Source organism: Phoenix dactylifera, chromosome 14, assembly GCF_009389715.1.
Source record: "Phoenix dactylifera cultivar Barhee BC4 chromosome 14, palm_55x_up_171113_PBpolish2nd_filt_p, whole genome shotgun sequence".
Lineage (NCBI taxonomy): Eukaryota > Viridiplantae > Streptophyta > Magnoliopsida > Arecales > Arecaceae > Phoenix > Phoenix dactylifera.
Window position 1 is genome coordinate 14,875,123 of NC_052405.1, and position 25,265 is coordinate 14,900,387.

The following is a 25,265-nucleotide window of genomic DNA, read 5'->3' on the forward strand; positions in this document are numbered from 1 at the left end:
AGCCGTACGGCACGCGCTCCGGAGGCCAGCAACGCGGCGAAGGAAGGGGTGGTGGTGGGACTTAAAAAGATTAAGCCAAGAGGCCGCCTCGGGGAGGACGAAGGCACTAAGCCGAAGCCCGGCTATCGAGGCATGTGCCTATACCCAACTTTTTTTTTTCTTTTTTTGGTACATGCTGACCCAACTCTTCAGCACTCCCAAGAAAAATTTTCCAGCCAACTTTGGCTGGTTTGTCAGCAAGAATCCATGTCGGGTTGAATCGTTCGGTTTCGACGCGTGGAAGGGAGATTGGAGTTGCACTTCGTGATTTGTTCTCTTGGGCGTCACAAGCATCAGCTAAGCACGGCTGTCTCTGGGGTCAGATTTCCTTTTTTTTTCTTCTTCTGAATAAATTACATTGAATTTCTCAAAATTTGAGGTGATTAAAAATTTAACTCAGCATTTCGAAAATATTCCTTTCTAAAATAATAAAAATAATAACAAAATAAAAAATAAAATAATAAATAATAAAAAAATGAATATTTTAAGTTTTAAATAGGTTAGAGAGTTATGAAGCCAGCAAGATCTATTAGTTTATTCCATAGATAGATAATGATAGAAGGATATATGCATATTTCCAAAATACTGGTACAAATCTATAATTATTCTCAGGGATGCAAATAGTCAGGTCGGTTTTCAAGTGACCCCGACCGAACTTGGTTTCTTGTTCGGATCCTAATTTTGGACCCAAATCCGACCCAATAGAAGACCGGGTCACGTCGGGTCCATAGCTCTAATTTTTGACTCAATAGGTCATTCGGGTCGGGTTGGGTCCACGTATAATCCGGATCTGATCCAAAAAATTCGGGTCCAAGTCGGGTTCGGGTCTGGTCTGGGTCGGGTCCAGATCCGAGTATTGTGTTTGTCAACAAGTGAGGGCTTTCTAATCTAGGTTTGGCAGCGACGTCGGCGACAGCGAGGTTGAGGACAGTAGCAAGGACGATGACGAAGAGGGAGGCAATGTTGTAGGCGAGGAGGAAGGCCCAGAAGAAGGTGACCATGAGGTCGCACCATACCTTGGGGACGACAGAGAGGACCTTAGGGAAAGAGAGCTCCTTAGCGGTGTAGATGGAGGCGACAGAGTAGACGACAATAGAGGTGGAGAGGAGGGAGAGGACGAGGAGGGCAAGGAGGTGGGCGACCTTGAAGAGAACGAAGGCCGACCATTCAGATGAGAGGCAGATAGAGGATGGAGAGGGAGAGGACCAGGGTGAGGGCGATATGGGAGAAGTGACGTCCCCATGAGAGCATGATCTTGGACACCTAGTGGTAGATGCCCATGGGACCCAGGAATTGGAGTTCCTCCGGCTCGAGATCCATGCTAGGGTTAGGATTAGGAATTTAGGGTTTCTCTGTGTGGAGAGATTGGGGAAGAATTGGGGGAAGAGATATAAGGAGAGGAGGGAGGAGTATTTTGGGAATGAAGAAGAATGGTGGCGGACTTTGGATTTGGAGGATTGGCCCTACCATGGCTTTATTTTGTCTGTCCTGTTTGATATCAATCTAATGGCCAGTAAATTTTAAGTGGTTTGTACCAGCGGCCTATGGGCCCAAATAATTTTACAGATTGGGGTCGGGTCGTATCGAATCGGGTCGTAGGATTGAATGCCCAAAATTATCCAAATTTAAAATGGATCGCGTCGCGTCTGAATTCAGCAAATCTAGACCCGACTCAAAAAAAAGAAATGTGTCCAATTTTAGGACCCGATCCGGCCCCACGAGTCTTCCAAGATAGGTCGAATCAGGTCTAAGTGGGTCGGGTTGGGTCATAGGTCAACCCGACCCATTTGCAGCTTTCATTATCCTTAGTGGGGGAATTATTAGACGCCTTAACCTCGGATCGATCTTCCCTTTGACCTAGGATGTAAGCCGAAGAGAACAGCCTTGGCTCTAGCCGAGCAGCAGATCAACCGAAGTGTGTTACCTCGGCCTCGGCCGAGAAGCTAATTATTACAAGTCAATAAGGACTGACAGCCCTAATAATCAAAGCCTTGGTAGCCTGCAGCTGCGGCAACATCACACCCTACGCCAGACTTGCGCTGTACTTCACATGCCGACTAGAGCCCATGCCTCGATCGTGCGATCGGCCATTGCTTGGCCATCATTGCACACCACGTCGGCGCAGATAACGATAAAGCTGGCTCCCCTATACAAGAAAAACAATCCGGAGGATCTGAGATATGCAATACACACACAACTTTTCTCACAGAGCCCTCACTCTATTGAAATCTCTCCCTTCCGCACTATTGCTTCTCGATTTTGAAGATTGAGCTCCAGACTCAGTTGAAGGTGACGACTACTGAGCCTGGGGAGAATGATTTGACGACCGACTCCCCTTTAGGGTTTTAACCTCATGGTCGCTCATAATGAGGAAGATGAAGATGAAGAAAAGGAGACAAGTAGAGAAGGAGAAGACAAGAAAAGAGCCGAGTAGCCAAGGAGTGAAAGCCTACAGAAAATGGAGAAAACGAAAGATGTCGGAGCCGTAGATGGAGGACGCCGATGTCAGAAAGACTTCACCGGAAGACCACTCGGAGTCCCGAATGCTCGGGTACTCGTGTGTAGGGGCAGATGGAGCAAAAGGTAGAATTTGAGGGTTGGGGACACCCTTATATACGGGTGCAGACGGCCTCGATCAGAACATTGGCCCGGCTACCCGAGCAGATTGAGCCATATATCATCCCAGGGTATGGCATGGGTGATCCAACAGATCGCTGCATTGATGGTGACTCGGAGTTGCCCCACAATGATGACGTCTCTAGATAGCTCGAATCCGACAATGCTTAGAAAAGGCCATCTGACGTATTTAACGCTCATGGCAAAGATCTCACCCTCAATCGAGGTGACTGTTGACTTCTATTGCCCGAACCAAAATGTAGTTTGGCCTCGAAAGTGGGGACAAGTGGTGGAAAAAATATTGGATGGCTCAACCTCGGGTTAGATCTTTCCTTTGACTTTAGATATAAGCCGAAGAGAACAGCCTCGGCCCTGACCGAGCAGCAGACCAACCAAAGTGAGTTACCTCAGCCCCGACCGAGGAGTTAATAGGCACGAGTCGACAAGGACTAACAACCCTGATAACCGACAGTCTTGGCAGCCTGTAGCTGCAGCAACATCATACACGGTGCTAGACCTACGTTGTACGCTGCCCACGCCGACTAGCGCCCACGCCTCGGTCGTGCGACCGAGCGTTGTCTGGCCATCATTGCATGCCACATCAACCTAGGTTACGATAAATATGGCTCCCATATACAAGGGAAACAAACTCCAAAACTTGAGGTACGTAATGCACACACAACCTTTTTCATAGATTCCTCACTCTGCTAAAATTCTCTTCGTTCCATACTGTTGCTTCTCGATTCTGACTTCGGCATTGAAGAGTCTCCTACTGAAAATTCTTGGCAAGCGAACTTTTTGCAAGCCACACACGGAACAAATCTAGCTCTCGCACTTCGTTTTGCCTATTTAGCCCGTCTCCAGCCAACCCCCAGGTCGTCTAGGTTACAGTCCGACCTCAGCCTAGTTTCGATGGCAACAACCCTAAATCTTGAGAAGGTTAGTGTAAGTTATTTCTTTTTCATCTTAGAATGGGGAGGCCACATCCACCTCATAACCTAATTATTGTGTATCTAAATTGCTAGGTGTTTGGGTGCTCCTAATTTATTGCTCATATTACCAAAATTTTATTTTTTGAAAAATTCTTTGAAAAATAACATCACTAAAGATTAGAATTTCAACCTCGCTTCTAAGCTAGGATGTGCAACCATTGAGCTACACTTAGGGTTTTACCACTAGATTTTTCGCTACATACAATGTGAGTGAAATGTTAGACATTTAGCTAAGTTAAAGAGAAGAAATAGTAGTCATTTTTATGTTTATAAATAAATAAATTTGAGAAGTAGTGTAAGTCCAAGGGCTAGATTTGAGAAACCCCATAAACAAGAGAAGATGAAAAGAAAAAGGAATTAGGACTTACAAGGGAAAAGACTTGGGATAGAAAGTTTATCAAAAAAAGTAGAGTTCCCATCATAATAATAAGAATTTTAGAAAACCATGAATTTATTCTTAGTTTTGCACGTACCTAGTAAGTTTGCAGAAAAAAGGCTTGAATTAAATATAAATTTAAGTTGTAGATTTACACGTATTGCTCCAGCCATTATTCTTAGGAAAGAAAAGATAAAAAGATTATTACTAGTTGGATAGACTATTGGCTATCCTGACCTCGGGTTGTTACGAGGTCTCTGACCTTGGTATTGACTAAGGTCCTATTCAGATCGGGCCAAGCATGGAGTAATGCTGAGGATCACTAAAGAAGAAGCCACAATTATGATTTCGGTAGTGGTTATGCCAGCTCAACCATAAATGCACGACCGGTGCAATTATTGCCATGTGCGGATCATGAAGAGCCGTTGCCATACAATTAAGGCATGATCAGCCGTTATCGCACAGTTGTTGCACCATTTGATAGTTAAGGTAATGGACATTAACCCCATCCTATATATAGGAAGAATTGTGGATCCTCAGAAAAGCTCTCGAAAATAACTATTTTACTCTTATGCTTTCTCTCTTATTTTCCACTATTGCTTTGGAATTCCACTGACTTAAGCGTCAGAGGATCCCTTGTAGGAAACCTTCCAGCAAGTGGACTTCTTTTTAGGTCAGACTTGCATTCCGAAGAGATATTGATAGCCCTTCAACTTTCTGAACCCTTGGCTTGGTTCTAGACCAACCTGTTCCTTACCTTAGTACTGACCGACCTTAATCGACTTTGAGCAACGGCCGATCTCAACTTGGATTCTAGCAGCAACACTAGCATTTTATCTTATTGTTTTAGAACATTATAAAGATTGAGTCATAGATATGAGTTTTATAGCAACCTAATTCTTTAAATAACATGCCGAAAAGAAAGAAGACTAATTAATAAGGCAAATGTGAATGAAAAGCAATATATTTTGGATGATGTGGCTAGTGCATAAAAGATACAATATATTGTTATCAATGTGTGTGTGTATATATATATATGTATATGTATATGCTGGTATATATATACATATACATACATATATACATACATACAGACATATATATACACACACATACATACATAGATGCATACATATGTACATATATACATATACACACGTGTGTACACACACACACACACACACACACACACACACACACACACAGATATATATATATATATATATATATATATATATATATATATATACATACATATAGGTACGTATATAAATCTGAAATGCATTAAGTTAGAGATGAGATCTTGCTTTTGTTTGCTAATTTGACAGACTGTGACACTTTACTAAATTTGTTACTATTTACTTCTTACCTAAACTATTTATTCCTTGTCATCTCCTTATGTTGGACTTAGTAGTGGGATGTGAAGATGGCAGAGAAGGCAGTGGTATTATGTTTCTAAGCTTTTTGTATATTTTTCTTCTACTACTTTAGGGCTTCCTTCAAGGTCTTGGATTTAAGGTAAGAATAAATCAATTGCGATAGAAAGAAGAAGATATTTCAAAGAGAAAGATATAAAGAGATGGAATGAAACAGAGAAGGGAGGGAGGGAAGGATGAATGTCTTGTCTTCTCTCAAAAGGGAGGAAGGTGGAACAATGGACTAGAAGAGAGAGAGAGAGATAGGAACAAAGTGAAGAGAGAATGTCTGAGAAGAGGGATAGAGAATGGTAGATAGAGTGGCATAAGAGGGAAAAATAAGAGAGAGATTGCAAAGAAAGGAAAGAGAGAGGTGGGAAGAGAGAATATGAAAAGGCAGCATGGAGAGAGGGAGAGTCGTATGGCTCTCTCCGGTTTCATATTTTCTTTGTTCTTTCCTATCACAATAATAGAACTAGATAGAGAGGAGCTAAGGGAAGCGGCATTCTAATCCATTCCTATCCAGTGACTAGAAAATGATTGGATCCAATCCTAAATCCAGTCATTAGGAGTCCATTTAATCTCTACATATAAGTATGATATATTAAATATAATTAAGGGATTGATGTGGCTATACTCGAGTGGATCTTCATTCAGATCTGATTTGGTCTAGATGAAAGGTTGAGGATCCTATATTAATGATCCGAGCTATTGGAGTATGATTTACTATCTTTAAACTACTTGCACTAAATCATATGATTTGGAGATTTCTATCCTATGCATCAAATAGTCAAAAATATATATTATTTTATGTTATTTAAACTTATTTTTTATCACTTGATGCATAAATTAGGATCTCCAAATCATATAATTTTTGATATGTAAGTACTTTAGAGTTCATAGATCATATCCAATTGCTCAAATCATTGATGTGGAATTCTCATCATCTAATTTAAACCTAACCGATCTTAGTGGAGATTCAATTTGGTGTAGCTAAGTCAATCTCTATAATATAATGTATTATAAATAGTATTAAACAAGCTATCTTGAGTGTTGATAATGAGTGAGCTGAGCCCAGCTCAATCTTGGGACATGGATTAAATGAGCAAGCTGGCTTTGAGCTGAACACGAGCCAGCTTGTGAACAACTTTCTTGTTTGATACCCCTATTTGCACCTACTTAGCAATCAAAATTTTATGAGTTTGATTCTTGGTGTAGGCGCGTCTCCTCCCTCTTCTCTCTAAAAGTAGGAAAAGCAATTACAATAAACAAAAGCCAAAACATTATTCATGAACTGTCCTTGTTCTTGCAGAACAAGATCTATCAAATCCCACCTTTAATTTGCTTTTGAAAGAGCCCAACACCGAGGCATATGCCCTCAACCCTATCCACTTTCTATGCATAAATCCTGCTACATATGGGTTCCCATTGCGAGCTGTTTACTGCTACGTCCCTACTCACGAAGGGAAGCCCTTTCTTCTTTATTTCTTTTTGGCATTGTCACTAGGTATGATTACCAGAGTTTTCTGTCTTATGGGAAATCTAAGCTAGTGGCAGACTCGTCATGGTGAAATGGAGGAGGAATCTAAAGAATGGGGATTTGGAGGGCTAGAAATTTTCATCAAGACCAACTTTTATTGCTCGATAGTTTAGGTGGCAGTCGATGTGTCACGCCCCGAACCCGGGGCCCGGGGCGCGAGTAGACGCCGCGCACCTATAGGGCGGACCCCGCAGGCACGCAAGGCAGATAAATCAGATCAACTATTAATAACTAATTAAAAATAAATTCCAGTTTTCAGATCAAATGTCCATATATACATAAGTCAAAAGAGAAAGTCTATATCCACTAGCTAACTACATCATGATCACTCCGTCCCGTAATCCCCATAATCATATATCATCACCTGCAAAAATGTAAATAGTAGGAGTGAGCTAACAGCTCAGTAGGCGACATCATGCAATAAAGTCGTCATATAACATGTCATAATGCATATAAAAGCAGCTAAACACATAAATCCAAAAATCCACACAATAATCTGTAAACCCAATCCGAGACTCAAAATAACTCAACCGCATGACTACGGCCACATCACCCAGTGGCATGGTTACACCGAAGTGCCAATACAACTCTCCGAAGAGCCGCTCCACTGAGCCAACGCACCACTGTGCCGCACCCCCTGGTGCCAAACTCACGCTCCACCGAGCCGCTCCGAAGAGCAAAACGCACCCCTGTGCCGCCACTATTCTATCACCGGTGGTCGCGGTGTCGGAACTAGTTCCTCAGTACAAGTCGACAGGGCCAACGTATCATCCCATTGGCGGGGTCTAGACTATAGTCACGCGGATTTTGAAAATCAATAAATCAACTTTCTATATCAAAATCATAATCATACTCCCCACAGTAAAGCGCATAACAATTTATGAAATTAAATATTTAATTTTAAATCTAACACATAATGCCAATAATAAAACATAACATCAACATATGCAAGATACATGTTAAAATTCTACTTTAAAGCAATAGGTCACCTACCTGGGTTCGCTTAAGAATCCCTGTCACATATATCACGAACCCCTGTTTAAAACATAAACATTAATTATTTAATTAACTAAGAAACATAATTTTAAACTATTTCCAATTCCTTAAACTCCTAAGTTCATAGATCCAAGAATGGGCCCCTAAGATCAAACATAGACCCTAAAATCAGAACCCTTTAAACCCAAGTCAATTGTGGCCCAACACAGATTAGGCCCAATTGAACCAAACCAGATAACAGGTTCAGATCAGATTTCGGGCCCAACCCAAACCAGCCCACAGATCCAATCAGGCCCAACTCAGCCCAAGAACAGTTCCCTAGCCCAAACCAGATCTGATCAGACCAGATCAGATCAAATCTTAATGAACCAGATTATCCTCACATCAGGCTAACCCAAATTCCTGACTCAGATTTAGACCCTAATCAAAACCCATTCACTCAAACCCAGATCAAACCCAATTCACGGAGTAGGTGGAACCGGTTCACAGTTTAAACCCGGTTCAAGGTCTGGTTCACAAGTGAGGCACGGATCTCAAAGCGAGGAAAAACCCAGGCCGAATAAAGAAGAAGAAGAAGAAGAAAGAGAAGAAGAAGAAGGAAGAGAAGAAGAAGAAGAAGAAGAAGAAGAAGAAGAGGAAAGGAAGAAGGGAGGGGGGGGGGGGGGTGGCTGGTGGTTTCGGTCGGCCCTCGGCGGCCGACCGTGGCCCTCGGCGGCGGCGCTCGGCCAGCCGCCGCCGGCTACCCCACCTTCACAGGCGGCGCCAGACGGGAAGAAGAAGAGAAGAAGGAGAAGAAGAAAAGGAAGAAAGAGAGGGAGGTCGGGGCTGGGAAGCCCAACCCCCGTTCGCCACCTCCGGCCGAACTCATCTCGGCCGGATTGACCCCGGCCGGCCGCCGTCGGCCGGCCGAATCTCACAAAGAAAATTCCCCAAAACAGGGGAAGTAAAACCCACTGATTTCCCATCGTTTCTCTCCTTTAAATTCATAAAAAAAAATAGATCTATGTTGTCTTGCTCACCTCCGGTCTTCGACGAGTGGGTTCTCCGGCGGCGATGGCGGCTCCGGCGACGACAGTGGCTCCGGCGGAAGAGGAAAAAGCTTAAATTTTTAGAGGGTTGGGGAGGGATGGGGCTCCTCTGAGGGTTTCTCAACCCTTTTCACGAAGAGAGAGAGGAAGAGAGGGGGTTTGCGGGAGATTCGCGGGCCGTTCGGCCGGCGTGATCGTCGTGGGGATGACCACGATGAACCAACTGAAGTCGGCACTCCTTGCCGACTTCAGTCGGATCTTCACACTCTAACCAACTAAAAGAAATTTCGTCCTCGAAATTAAAACATACCTCAATCCGAGAACAAGGCAGGAAACTTCTCTCTCATCTCCTCTTCCAGCTCCCAGGTAGCTTCTCTCTCACTATGATTGCTCCATTGCACTTTTACATAAGGAATCGTGCGCCTCCTCAAAACTTGGTTCTTCCTATCCACTATACGGATAGGCTGCTCAACATAAGAAAGATCTGCACGGAGCTGTAAAGGTGCTACTTCAATCACATGACTTGGATCAGCAATATACCTTCTCAACATAGAGACATGGAAAACAGAATGGACCCCCGATAAAGCAGGTGGAAGTGCTAGCTTATAAGCAACAGCTCCAACTCTCTCGAGAACCTCGAATGGTCCCACATATCTCGGGCTGAGCTTACCCCGAACTCCAAATCGCATTACCCCTTTAGAAGGGGACACTCTGAGAAAAACATGATCTCCGATTTGGAATTCCAGATCCCGCCTCCTGATATCAGCATAACTCTTCTGTCTGCTCTGAGCTGCCCGAAGTCGTTCTCTGATCAGCTGAACCTTCTCCACTGTCTGCTGAATAATCTCTGGACCCAGAATTTTTCTCTCCCCCACATCATCCCAACAGATAGGTGATCTACACTTCCTACCATACAACGCCTCATAAGGAGCCATCTGAATACTTGCCTGGTAGCTATTGTTATAAGCAAACTCTACCAACGACAGATGATGATCCCAAGAACCTCTCATGTCAATAGAACAGGCTCTCAGCATATCCTCCAGAATCTGAATGGTCCTCTCGGACTGCCCATCTGTCTGTGGATGAAAAGCTGTACTGAAGCTAAGAGTGGTCCCCAAAGCTTTGTGCAAACTGCCCCAGAAATGAGCCACAAATCGGGAGTCTCTGTCAGACACTATAGATACTGGAACTCCATGCAGCCGCACGATCTGCTCAATGTACAACTCTGCAAATCTCTCTAGTGTCATCCCAGTCTTAAATGCTAGGAAATGTGCTGATTTGGTCAATCTGTCTACAATCACCCAGACTGAATCATTACCTCTGAGGGTACGAGGTAACCCTGACACAAAATCCATAGTAATATGCTCCCACTTCCACTCTGGGATCGACAGGGGCTGAAGCATACCAGCTGGTCTCTGATGCTCAATCTTAACTTGCTGACAAGTTAAGCATTGAGATACAAATTGGGCAATCTCTCTCTTCATATTGTTCCACCAGAACACAACTTTCAGATCCCTTTACATTTTTGTACTACCAGGATGCACTGTATATCCCGTACTGTGAGCCTCCTCCATAATTTCTGATGACCCAAAGATTGATTCATAGATTGATTTTGATGATCACAAAACCTTGAAGTATAGATACTAATGTTTATGTTGCAAGGAGAAAGATATTTATTTTGCAAGGAACATAGCAAGTTGGGAGAACACAAGAAGGCCTCCAAAGCTCTCAAGTTGGAAGAAAGCTACAATTTATTGGCCCAAGCTTAAAGTTCAAAGGATTCAAATTGGAGGAGTAAAATCAAAAGAAAAATTCAAAAGAACAGTCTTCGAGTCGACTCCAGTGGAATTCGAGTCGACTCCGGAGAAGTATGAGTCGACTCCGGAGAAGTATGAGTCGACTCCTAGGAGTCACAGGCAGAAAAGTCAGAGAGCAGTTTTCGGGTCTGAGATTCGAGTCGACTCCAGTGGAACGCGAGTCGACTCCGATGGTTGGTAGGTCGACTCCAAAGAAAGCAAGAGTCGACTCTCAGCGGAACACAAGAAAAAGTCAGAGAGCATTTTTGGGACTCTGAGATTCGAGTCGACTCCCGCATTGCACGAGTCGACTCCGAGACTCCGCGACCATCAACAGACAGAAAACCAAGTTACTGCCTCTGAGATTCGAGTCGACTCCCAGACAGCTCGAGTCGACTCCAAGACAGCTTCACATCAAAAAGGCAGAAGACCAAGTTTCGCAAACTGAGAGCCGAGTCGACTCCAAGGAAGTTCGAGTCGACTCCAAGACTGGACGAGCCAAAAGACAGAGGATCGGGAGTTCGGGCTCTGAGATTCGAGTCGACTCCCAGGACAGTCGAGTCGACTCGAGAGGACAAAATTCAAAATTGGATCCACGGACTTCAGTGGATGAGCCGACTCCGAAATTGCCAAGTCAGCTCCAGAAGTTGGCGAGTCGACTCCGGGTTAAGACGAGTCGACTCCCAGTCGAGGATGCACCATAATTCAAATTTGGAACAGTGGCCGAGTCGTCTCCAGTAAAGCACGAGTCGACTCCTGCAACAGGCGAGTCGACTCCTGATCGCGCGAGTCGACTCCGATCCCAACGGTAATATTATCAGGAAGTGCAGACTGTGTCCAACGGCTCTATTTTTGTCTCTAACGGCTAGATTCTTGTTTCCACGCCATCTAAAGCTATAAAAACAAGAGGAGAGCTAGGGGAGAAGGCATGGAAGTGGGAGAGATCATCTAGGAAAGAGATCTCAAAGAGATTACAAAGGAAATCTCCCATAAGCACAAAAGGGCCATCCAAAACGAAATAGAGAGAAGAAGAGCATCCAAGTGAATCCGAAAGCTTCCTCTCCATCCGTGTGCTGCCTCGGGGATCCTCTACTTCATGCCAAATCAGAGGAGGATCAAGTAAAGAAGAAGCCGAGCTCCTCCATCTTCAAAACTCGTTTGAGGACTTCTCTTTACTCTATTTGTTTATATTGTCATATTTGCTTGTTAAAGAAGCTTTGTTTTGTTTTATACTTTGTTTTAATATCTTGTAACTTGATTCAATCAAGGGATTGAATCAAGGGGTTAAGGTTTGTTGGTGAGCCAAAGAAAAACCAACGGTGTTAAGGTTTGTTGGTGAGCCAAAGGAAAAACCAACGGTGATAGGTTTGTTGGTGAGCCGAGGGTAAAACCAACGTGTAAGGGTTTGATTGTGATCCCGGGAAAACAATCGGGTTGGTTCTAGTCGGTGAGCCTGGAAAAACCGACCGAGTTCGTTGTGCGCTCGTAAAACAACAAGTTGGGTTGTGAGCTTGTAAAACAACCGGCTGTAATCGGTAGGATTATAGTGAAATTCCCAAGAGGTCTTGGGGAGTGGATGTAGGTGCTGGGGTGCACCGAACCACTATATGTCCTTTGTGTTTGTAATGCCTTTAGTTATTGTCTAACTAACACACTTACTTACTTAGATAAATTGCTTGCTTAATTCTTATCCGCACATCCTTTAGTTGCAAGCATATTTAATCAAGTCGAAGTCTATACATCAAACCCTTGCTAAGTTTAACTTTTACTGTGCATCTATACAACTTAGCATAGTAAATCAAAAAGTTTTAGAAGTAGCATAAAAGTTTTAAAAGACCCAATTCACCCCCCCTCTTGGGTTGTATCTACTGGGCAACAAGTGGTATCAGAGCAGGTGCTCAAATATTATTTGTAGTCTTAACCGACTAGAGCCAAAGATCATGACAACTCAAATAGATAGTTTTCTAGGAGAAGGACAATCAATTGATACACCTCCACTGTTTAATGGTATAAACTACCCACATTGGAAAATACGCATGCGCATTTTTATTCAATCACAAAACTATTATTTATGGAAAATCATAACAAATGACCTTCACACATTCTCTCATATTAATGAGAAGGACTTAGCACAATTAAATGCTAATGCTATGAACATATTATATTGTGCTATTCAAGAAACAAAGTTTAATGAAATTTCTGCATGCTTATCTGCTAAGGAGATCTGGGATACTTTAGAAAATATTTATGATAAATCTCAGATTAGCTCTCATATGCTTCAATTATATACTAACAATGAGACTGTAGAAAAGGGTGATGAATCTCCCTCAGTCGAGTCGACTCCAAGTAGCTCCGAGTCGACTCCCAAGTTAGTCGAGTCGACTCCAATAAGGTCCGAGTCGACTCCGAGGCAAATCAGCTTCCTAAAGACAAAGAAAAAGAGGAAGCAAGAAGAAAGAAAGAAAGAGATAAAAAGGAAGAAAGCCTTGACCAAGAAAGAGTCAAGCCAAAAAATAAAGGTTAGGAGCAACAATGATGATATTAGCTCCAAGAAACTACTAGAGGTAACTGACTTGTGCTTTATGGCACAAGAAGACAAGGTAAAATCTGAATCTACTCTTACCTCAAATGATTTTCAAGAAGAATTCTCTTATGATGAATTATTAAATGCTTTTCATGAGTTGTATAGTGATTGTAGAAAATTATCTGTAAAGAATAAAAATCTTAAGAAACTAAATTCTGAAAATGAAAGCTTAAGGTCATTTTCAGAAGAATTGATTCAGAAAAATCATAGCTTAATTAAAGAAAATCAAAACTTAAGTAATGAAATTAACCAATTAAGATGTTTTATTAACAAATTCACTGTGAGTTCAGAAAGATTAAAAATGATGTTTGAAAGCCAACATGCTGATTTTGATAAATCAAAATTTAGCTTGACTCCTTCACTTAGCCATAAATCTCTAGAGAAAAAGGTTATCAATTTACCAAGCAAACCATTAAATAAGATAACTTATTTCAAAAATGAAAAGGATGGGAATAACAACTTTACCTATCGTTCTAGTATAATTAAATCAAATGGTAAAGTTATTACTATTAAACAGATATGGGTTGCAAAAGGAACCATATGTCCTAACTCTCAAGGACTCAAGCAAGCTTGGGTACCCAAAATGAGAAAATGAGGATGTACACATAGGTGTACCAAGGTACCTATGGAACATAAAGAAACTTAAAAAGTTATTAACAAAAAAATAATAATGAAATCAGTAATTCTTGCATCTCATCATTATTTGTGCTTTAGTATTTGATATGATTTGCTAGTAGTGATCAATTTTGTGATATAGAAAATACTTTTGGAAATATAATCAAATCTCTTCATTTTTTAGTATACTTTACTCACTATTGGATAAGTTGCTAAATGATTAATCAATTTATTAAGAATAACTCTATGAATTCTCTATATGCTTGATTGAGAGTTATTATCCATGGCATTATTGTTTATTGATCATAGATATGATAATGTGTACTTGGTATGCTTTTGAATATATGCACTATGAATACCAAGAAACCATCCTTGGCATATAAAATCAACTCATGCTAGTATGTACTTAATCTCAAAAGACCTTGCCATAGGCTTACTTAGATTATCTACTTAAAGGTCAAAGTTTTGCTATGCATGCTAACTAAGGAAACAAACAAAAATCATTTCTAAATCTAAAGATGTTGTTTCCATCTCCAAGTTTTTCAAAAGCTTACATTGGATTTATTCTTAAAAAATAAAACTGAAGTATTTTTCTGTATTTACTAAATCTTGTAAAAGTGGTTCAAATGATAAAGGTTTCCAAACTGTGAAGATAAAGAGTATCATGGCACAGTGTTGAAAACCAAAATCCTGATAAAGGTTATACAGAAAATAATATTAAATCCAATGATTTCAGCACCAAGGACACCATAAGCAAAATAGGATTAATAGAATTCTTGAAGAAATGAAAAAGACAATTATGTATGATAGTCATCTACTTAAATAATTTTTAAAAGACTATCATCACTGCTTGTCATACATATGATTTCTATTTTTGATGAAAATTTTGATCTTCTGAAAAATGGAAAATGAACCATTGCATATCTTTCATATTTTTCAGTCGTACATGTTATTATGAAAATAATGCCAAATCTGATAAAGATACTTCTATCCTTGGATATCATTCATCAAGCAATGCATATAGAACATTCATGAAAAATTCTAGTTGTAGAAGTATCAATTCATTTTATTCTTTATGAGACTAATGATTTATTATCAAAATACTAAAATCAAATTATATGGTTAATCTTTTACATATGCACTTAATGAAGAAAAATTGATGACTACTAAAAGACTAAATCAAGAAAAGAGGAAATAGATCTTGATAAAGATTCTTGCATGATTAGAAGTAAAGATCATCATTATCATGTGCTTGCTTCATGAGCTTTATATTCTGTCAAATGAATGTGTAGAAGTCACTCCTATGTGGTTACTTCATTAAAAAGGAGATCTATGAAAAATAACCACCATATTTAAAAATACACATTACATATATGATAAAGCAATATGTGATTTAGAACAAGCATCAAAAGCATGATATATAAAAGCTTAAGCAACCTTTTTGATAAAAAGTAATAGTGATAAATCTATGCATTAAAAAGATGAATTTGTGATATCTTATTTGCTCAAAGTATGCATTGATGACATCATTTTTGGTTCTACTAATGAAGAGTTATATTGCAAAGTGAGTTTGAAATATGATGAATGAATTAACATCTTCTCTCAAACTCCAAATTAAGACAAACAGGAAAGGGGATCTTCATTGACCAACGTTAGTCCACAAGAAAACTCTTATAGAAGATTGGCATGAAGAAGGTATATCTATGACCCCATCTTGTAGAATTTGAAAAAGATGAGCAAAGTAGATCTATTGTGTTAAAGCTGTATTGAAGCATGATAGAATAATTATTTTACAGCTAGTAGACCAGATTGTATGCTCATTATGTGACCTTGTGCAAGACTTCAATCTAACTTTAATTAATCATATTTTATTGATAACAAATAAATCATAATCTGAATTTTGATAGAAACAAATGTTTAAGATAAATTGATCAAAACATAGTTAACATATCTTATTGATAATTATCTTAAGCAAATAGAATCTAAACTAAATTGACTTAAACTATCTTGGTTAATGAATCTATCTCTTTAGTTCAAATGATATGTGCTTGCTTATATTTAGGCAATCTCTTGAGTAAAGTGACTCAACATGCAACTATTGTCATATCTTATATTGAGTCATCTAGTTAAAAAAAATATATATGTTGGATGAATGCTTTGTATCTTAAAGAAACTAATAACCTTCCTTCAAGAAAGAAAAATGAGAATTTTCAACTTGAAGGATATCTTCATGTAAGATACACTAAACATTCACATGCAAACAAGAGAGAGGATCTTCTTCAGCCAAAAGTTCACACATAAGAAATCTAGTTTGGCTTGAAGAACATATAATGAATAGGTAATTTAGATACCTTTCTCACAAATTAGTTGAGCAAAGTCAGTAACTTAAATCTTATTATGGCATGATTAAATTCTTTAATTATTAATTTTTGATATCATGTCTATATATGTATTAATTGACTTATGCTTTTGGAAATTGTTTCATGGTTTGCTCAAACTAAAATATTTCTATGGATATATCATAACCATGAAATACACAAGTATATGATTAAAACTTTGATTTAGAATGACTTGTGAGAAGCTACGAATTCTTGGGCATAATAAAAATGTTGTTTGCATGATATACTTCTATATGATACATTTGATTATTTCTCTATTCTGCTCTCTCATGAAAATTACTTGAGAATAACAAAAAGAGAGAGAGATAAAGAAAAGAAAATGGATATTATTCAAGAGAAATAAAATCCAAGTAGAGGCAAACACTTCAACCTTAAGGAAAAGCAAAACAAACTTAATATATTCGACACATTTGTGAGACTTGTGTGAGCATTCTTTTGGAAAAGATAAAATCCATAATTAATTACACTTAAACAGGGAGGTTTTGAAGTAAACATTTTAACCTTTCTATATTGCTTATCATAGGGATGGTGCCAATGGGGAGGCTAGTGGTAGTACCCGGCACTATTTGACCCAACTATTCGGTGTAGGGCATATTAGGGACGGCACAAGAGGGAGGCTAGTGGTAGTACCTCGTGCCCCTTCCCAACTCCACCGGATAGGGAGCAAATAGAGTATAGAGCATAAGAAAGTTATAAATGAAAAACAAAGTAAATGAAAGTAGAATTAAGTCAAATTTTTAATCACTTGAAAAACACACTTTAAGGATGAAATCATTGCAAGATTATATTTAAATAGGGGGAGTTTATTTGAAAAGAATTGATTTTGATCCTTGACATTCTTGTACTTAGTATTTTAATGCATGACTTAACACATGGTATATTTTGCATATGGTATGATGTCTTGATTTATGGATTCTCAATATTTTGTAATGTTTCATACTTGGACAATTTGATTGAATGTTTGAATTGCTACATAACATCTTTTGTTTAGTTTTATTGAAAAGAAATTTCAGATTTGTCATTCACAATCATTGTTAAAATCTGAAAGCTAAATAAAATTGTAGAAAGGAGAAGAGAAGAACATCTCTATTTAGGAAAAATAAACTGATATTGATCTATCTTTCTACTTGCCTAACTTTGATACATAATGTCCTAATACTTGTTAAAATATCCTTTATTTTGTATCGAAACTCAAAATTAAATACAAAGATTCTGAAAGTGCTCTAATGTTATTGAAATATGCGTTTTCAATCTTAATGATTTAAGATGAGCTATAACGTGGAAGATACATATCTCAAATTATGATTTTGAAAACCTCAATTGAAAATCCTATGTAATTCAGAATCTGATTTTGTATACAAGCTTAGACTCAATATGATTTCTAAATAAAATCTTAATGTAAGAAAAACAGAATTAATTCTGATGCCTTTGGTTGATTGCTCCGATACGCATCCGAAACATATCATTTCTTATCTTCAAAGTGTACTAATTTTGATTCAAATGATGTGTCTTACGATGATCTTGATTGCAAGTAAATACTTTTAAAATATATGACTTTATTTTAATATTTAAAAAATTTATTGAGCTTCATGTATACATTGCTGAAAAACTGTGATTAAGAAATTGAGTTCTATAAATACACATACCTCAATGATCATCTATATGTTTTTCTCTCCTACATTCTTAGAAACTATCATCAGAATATATATATATAGAGTGAATACTATAAATTTTGAATAATTCTAGATCACTCTACATTCTCGATAACATAGAATTTCAGCTTTATTCACGTTTATTATTAAATTCTGAAATTCAACCAAAGAAAAGAATGATTAAAGAAGAATGCATCTTTTGAGGGAGAGCTTTAGATATTCAGTATCTTATCCTAAAGAAACTTTAATTTGATGCATACCTTGAATTTTATGGATTGATTTTGATGAACCTCCTTATATTGCAAGACATGCTTTAATTACCTTGAGATGAGTTCTATAAAGGCTGTCTTATCTCAAACCTTGAATCTTATGAAAATGAGCTGAAACTTATAGAAAATATATTTTTGAGATTGACAATTTTATTGAACATTATCTTCAAATTCTAAACTCTTAAATGGAATGATCAATAGAGGGGGAGAAAGAAAATTTCAGAAGGTGAGGTCTCACGGAACTTAATCGCATATATCTATAACTAAAGGAGAGAGGAAGAATACAAAATGAAAAATGATCCTAATACTCTCCAATATGTATCATCTGAAATTTAATCTGAAAATCTTTATGATACACCTTGAGGCCTGTTATTTGGTTAGTATATCTTATGCATAAATCATGAACCAAATTGCAAGTTGATCTTAAGAGCCTTTAACTTAATAACAAAGGGGGAGAATAACGTGTTGAATGGTCTTGAGTATCTCTTAGAAAATTTATTTTGAAATTCACTAATAAGTCCTAATTAGCTTGCTCTTTAGAACGTCAATTCTGTGCCAATTCATATTTTTATATATGTATCAAATTGTGCTTATTTTCTAGAGGAATAAAAGAACTTTGAAGACATTAAAAATTAATGATCCAACATGATGATATGTCTCTCAAATATATAAGTTTTGATCTTTTACTCTGAAAATTAACTAAAATTGCTCTCATGTTTGATAAAATACATAATAGATTGGGCAAAAGGTCTTAAATGAACAAGCTTTCATACTTATTATTGAAGAGAGGTTAGATTTCCACTCGTGTTTTCTTTAAATATCATTTGTAGTATTTCTTGGATTAACCTAAGGAAGATTCCACCTACACTTGAATAGAAAACTATCTGTGGTATCAAATTAGAAAACTTCTTGAAATCACATTTAATGTGTTCTGTTCTGAAATTATCTTAATTGGCTCTGATCTGTGCTCATTAATCTGATTCCAATATTATTGCCTTGAGTTATATGATTCATATTCTTGCAATAATTTAACATTCAAATCAGAGTACAATAAGGAAAAGAAATATATGAGTATTCTGATCTTTGTGCTTAATGTTTCCCTATCTTTTTGATGTTGTCAAAAAGGGGGAGAAATATCTAAGTATATGCTATATACTCAGAATGCTTTATTACTTTGAAGTGAATATAAATCAGCTTAAAATTTAAATATGTTGATTGTGTTAAGCTGATTAAATCTAAAGCATTATCATGAAGTATTTTTTTTAAATATATATGTTTTCTACTTCATGCAACTTAGCTATGTATTACTTCTAGAAAACAATATCTTTTATATTGCATATACTCCAAGTTTTGTCATCATCAAAAAGGGGGAGATTGATGACCCAAAGATTGATTCATAGATTGATTTTGATGATCACAAAATCTTGAAGTATAGATACTAATGTTTATGTTGCAAGGAGAAAGATATTTATTTTGCAAGGAACATAGCAAGTTGGAAGAACACAAGAAGGCCTCCAAAGCTCTCAAGTTGGAAGAAAGCTACAATTTATTGGCCCAAGCTTAAAGTTCAAAGGATTCAAATTGGAGGAGTAAAATCAAAAGAAAAATTCAAAAGAACAGTCTTCGAGTCGACTCCAGTGGAATTCGAGTCGACTCCGGAGAAGTATGAGTCGACTCCGGAGAAGTATGAGTCGACTCCTAGGAGTCACAGGCAGAAAAGTCAGAGAGCAGTTTTCGGGTCTGAGATTCGAGTCGACTCCAGTGGAACGCGAGTCGACTCCGATGGTTGGTAGGTCGACTCCAAAGAAAGCAAGAGTCGACTCTCAGCGGAACACAAGAAAAAGTCAGAGAGCATTTTTGGGACTCTGAGATTCGAGTCGACTCCCGCATTGCACGAGTCGACTCCGAGACTCCGCGACCATCAACAGACAGAAAACCAAGTTACTGCCTCTGAGATTCGAGTCGACTCCCAGACAGCTCGAGTCGACTCCAAGACAGCTTCACATCAAAAAGGCAGAAGACCAAGTTTCGCAAACTGAGAGCCGAGTCGACTCCAAGGAAGTTCGAGTCGACTCCAAGACTGGACGAGCCAAAAGACAGAGGATCGGAAGTTCGGGCTCTGAGATTCGAGTCGACTCCCAGGACAGTCGAGTCGACTCGAGAGGACAAAATTCAAAATTGGATCCACGGACTTCAGTGGATGAGCCGACTCCGAAATTGCCAAGTCAGCTCCAGAAGTTGGCGAGTCGACTCCGGGTTAAGACGAGTCGACTCCCAGTCGAGGATGCACCATAATTCAAATTTGGAACAGTGGCCGAGTCGTCTCCAGTAAAGCACGAGTCGACTCCTGCAACAGGCGAGTCGACTCCTGATCGCGCGAGTCGACTCCGATCCCAACGGTAATATTGTCAGGAAGTGCAGACTGTGTCCAACGGCTCTATTTTTGTCTCTAACGGCTAGATTCTTGTTTCCACGCCATCTAAAGCTATAAAAACAAGAGGAGAGCTAGGGGAGAAGGCATGGAAGTGGGAGAGATCATCTAGGAAAGAGATCTCAAAGAGATTACAAAGAAAATCTCCCATAAGCACAAAAGGGCCATCCAAAACGAAATAGAGAGAAGAAGAGCATCCAAGTGAATCCGAAAGCTTCCTCTCCATCCGTGTGCTGCCTCGGGGATCCTCTACTTCATGCCAAATCAGAGGAGGATCAAGTAAAGAAGAAGCCGAGCTCCTCCATCTTCAAAACTCGTTTGAGGACTTCTCTTTACTCTATTTGTTTATATTGTCATATTTGCTTGTTAAAGAAGCTTTGTTTTGTTTTATACTTTGTTTTAATATCTTGTAACTTGATTCAATCAAGGGATTGAATCAAGGGGTTAAGGTTTGTTGGTGAGCCAAAGAAAAACCAACGGTGTTAAGGTTTGTTGGTGAGCCAAAGGGAAAACCAACGGTGATAGGTTTGTTGGTGAGCCGAGGGTAAAACCAACGTGTAAGGGTTTGATTGTGATCCCGGAAAAACAATCGGGTTGGTTCTAGTCGGTGAGCCTGGAAAAACCGACCGAGTTCGTTGTGCGCTCGTAAAACAACAAGTTGGGTTGTGAGCTTGTAAAACAACCGGCTGTAATCGGTAGGATTATAGTGAAATTCCCAAGAGGTCTTGGGGAGTGGATGTAGGTGCTGGGGTGCACCGAACCACTATATGTCCTTTGTGTTTGTAATGCCTTTAGTTATTGTCTAACTAACACACTTACTTACTTAGATAAATTGCTTGCTTAATTCTTATCCGCACATCCTTTAGTTGCAAGCATATTTAATCAAGTCGAAGTCTATACATCAAACCCTTGCTAGGTTTAACTTTCACTGTGCATCTATACAACTTAGCATAGTAAATCAAAAAGTTTTAGAAGTAGCATAAAAGTTTTAAAAGACCCAATTCACCCCCCCTCTTGGGTTGTATCTACTGGGCAACAATTTCCTTCTTCAGACTAGGATCATCTGGAACACAAACTCTGCCAATGAACCTCAATGAGCCATCCTCATGTATATGAAAATCAGGCTGAGATCCAGACTCAACATCTTTCTTGATCTTCTGGAGCCGAGAGTCATCCACTTGCGCTGCCTTAATTCTGTCAATGAGTGTAGGCTGGACTCGCAAGTTTGCCAACTTTAAGGTAGCATCCTGCAGATATACCTCTATTTCTGCCCTTCTCAGATCCTCCAGGATATTTCTCTGAGTAGTAATCAAGGCTGCAACATTTTCTGAAGATTTTCTACTTAGAGCATCTGCTACCACATTTGCCTTCCCAGGGTGATAATGTATAGATAAATCATAATCCTTCAGTAATTCCAGCCACCTTCTCTGTCTCATGTTCAGCTCCTTCTGAGTGAAAAGATACTTCAAACTTTTATGATCAGTGAATACCTGGCATGTCTCTCCATACAGATAATGTCTCCAGATCTTTAAGGCAAAAACCACAGCTGCAAGCTCAAGATCATGAGTGGGATAATTCTCTTCATAGGGCTTAAGCTGTCGGGAGGCATAAGCAATAACCTTCCCATTTTGCATTAACACACAACCCAAACCCTTCTTGGAAGCATCACTGTAAATGGTAAAATCAGTACCGGTAACTGGTAGGGTCAGAATAGGTGCTGATACTAGACGGTGTTTCAATTCCTTGAAACTTTTCTCACACTGATCCGACCATTCAAACTTTACTCCTTTGCGAGTGAGTCGAGTCAGGGGTCCAGCAATACTAGAGAAGCCCTCCACAAACCTTCTGTAATAACCGGCTAGTCCAAGAAAGCTGCGAATCTCAGACACATTACTCGGTCTGCTCCAGTCAACCACAGCTTCAATCTTCTTTGGGTCAACCATAATTCCATCCTTAGAGATAACATGCCCCAAAAACATCACCCTGTCCAACCAAAATTCACATTTCTTTAATTTACCATACAACTGATTCTGCCTCAGAGTCTCCAAAACAATCTTCAAGTGATGCTCATGCTCTGCCTGACTCCTTGAATATATCAGAATATCATCAATAAATATTATGACAAATTTATCCAGAAAAGGCTTAAATACTCTGTTCATCAGGTCCATAAACGCTGCTGGTGCATTAGTCAAACCAAAAGGCATCACAAGGAACTCATAGTGTCCATACCTGGTACGGAAGGCAGTCTTGGCTATGTCAGACTCTTTTATCCTCAGCTGATGATATCCAGATCGAAGATCAATCTTGGAAAATACCTGAGCACCCTGAAGCTGGTCAAATAAATCATCAATCCGGGGTAGAGGGTACCTATTCTTAATAGTCACTTTATTAATTTCCCGGTAATCAATACACAGTCTCATGCTACCATCTTTCTTTCTGACAAATAATACTGGAGCACCCCAAGGAGAGACACTAGGTCGAATGAAACCTAGATCCAATAGCTCCTGTAATTGGTCCTTCAGCTCCTTTAGTTCAGCAGGGGCCATTCTATAAGGAGCTTTAGACAAAGGTGCAGTACCAGGGATTATATCAATAGCAAACTCGACATCTCTATCAGGAGGTAAGCCAGGCAGATCATTAGGAAAGACATCAGGGTACTCACTGACTACTGGTATATCCTCAATTCTCTGTTCAGACTGCTCAGAATCTGCAATTGCGGCCATAAAGATGGGAAACTCCTTTCTAAGAGATCTTATGCCCTGCATAGCAGACACTACCTGAGAAGAGACACCCCAGTCATCACCCATAAAACTGAACTCATCAGTACCCGGGATCCGGAAAGTCACCCTCTTCAGAAAACAGTCTATGGTAGCGTGGTATGCAGCCAACCAATCCATACCCAGGATTACATCAAAGTCACGTAAATTCATAACAATCAAATTAGCTCTCAAATCTCTATCCTCAACTAGTACTGGACAGGAAATGCAGATCTGACTAACTGTCATCGTAACCCCAGCTGGAGTACTAATACATAATTCCCTCTCTAAGGAAGAGTAGTGTAAATCGCACTTATGCACATATGAAGATGAGATAAAAGAATGCGTAGCACCAGAATCAAATAACACATAAGCATAAGTGGAAGATACTAACACTGTACCTGTCACTACAGTGTTGGATGCCTGAGCATCCTGCTGGGTCAGTGCATAAACTCGTCCCTGGGTACGAGATCCTCCTCCCCTTTGCTGCCTGGGGACAGCTGACTGGGTAGCCTGTACTGGAGTGAAGGAAGTCTGTCGTTGAGGAGCTATAGAAGTCGGTGGCCTCTGTGCGGATCTGGTACGAGGACAACTGGAAATCCTGTGACCTGGCTGACCACACCCGAAACAAACTCCAGAAAAAGTCTGAGTCTGAGGGCACTCAGCTATCCGGTGGCCCTGCTGACCAAACCTGAAATATGCTCCAATACCAGGTCGTGTCTGACGACACTCAACAGCTCTATGTCCAGTCTGGCCACACCTGAAGCACACTCCTGATATCCCCCTGCGATCCGGTGCAGTCCTCCCATATGGAACTCGCTGCCCTGCTCCTGGACGGAACTGCATAGGTCGGCGCAGATGCCGCTCACCGTCAGAATCAAAGTCCCTGGTCCTCTTCGACTTCCCTTTCTGAGCATCCTGTGTCTCCTTCCAGATGATCTCCATATTTTTAGCTCTGTCAACTAGGTCATCATAATCAGTCGAGTGAACAGCAGCTAAACTCTGATGCAGGCGAGGCCTCAGTCCTTCCTCAAATCTACTCATCCTAGATTTAGGGTCTTGGACAAGAGATGGTGCAAAACGGGACAACCGATCAAACTCAGCCTCATAGTCCTCCACAGTCATACTCCCCTGAGAGAGGCTCAGAAACTCCCTTTCCAGCTCCCTGATACGACTGGAAGGGAAATACTTGGAGTAGAAGGCCATGCGGAATCCCGGCCAGGTCACAGATCCTGCATCCTGCATCATGGTCCTCTCTACAGACTCCCACCAATGATGAGCCCGGTCTTGAAGCATATAGGTGGCAAATCTGATCTTCTCCTCCTCAGTACAACCCATGGCCCTGAAGGCCTTCTCCATCTCATCTATCCACCATTCGGCCTCTTGGGGATCGGTAGTTCCCTTGAAGGCCGGAGGAGCTAACTTCCTGAACTCTGCTATACTCCTCCCCTGATCTGAAGAACTAGCAGAGGGAAATAGCTGCTGTGGTCCCCTCTGCTGTCGGACTAACCCAACGACCTCTCTGATCAGCTCCATCACCTGGGTCGGACCTCCCATCCTGCTCTCCTGGCCATGATCTGGTCCATTCAGTACTGTCTGATCAGCCTCATCCTCCTGGACTCTCTCAGTCGGATGAGAAGTGGCTGGATCACTCCCGATAGTCTCGATCAGGCGGCGAGGTGCCACACGTGCACGGCGGGGCGGCATGCTGATACATACACAAATAACACAACATCAGGGTTAGATCCATCCACTGTAAAA

At 40.0% G+C, this 25,265-nt stretch overlaps 1 protein-coding gene and 1 long non-coding RNA gene across 2 annotated transcripts; both read right to left on the reverse strand.

The window, feature by feature from the left end:
* Positions 1 to 7,210: 7,210 nt before the first annotated feature.
* Positions 7,211 to 8,549, reverse strand: LOC120113159. The gene is made up of 2 exons (XR_005514977.1): positions 7,972 to 8,549; positions 7,211 to 7,342 (listed from the first exon to the last, which is right to left on the reverse strand). It is a non-coding gene; the product is annotated as an uncharacterized LOC120113159 (long non-coding RNA).
* A 15,223-nt stretch (positions 8,550 to 23,772) lies between these two features.
* Positions 23,773 to 25,211, reverse strand: LOC120113175. Its single transcript, XM_039133988.1, has 2 exons — positions 23,906 to 25,211; positions 23,773 to 23,816 (listed from the first exon to the last, which is right to left on the reverse strand). Exons 1-2 carry the CDS (start codon positions 25,209 to 25,211, stop codon positions 23,773 to 23,775), a joined length of 1,350 nt encoding a protein of 449 aa, XP_038989916.1.
* Between the last annotated feature and the right edge of the window lie 54 nt (positions 25,212 to 25,265).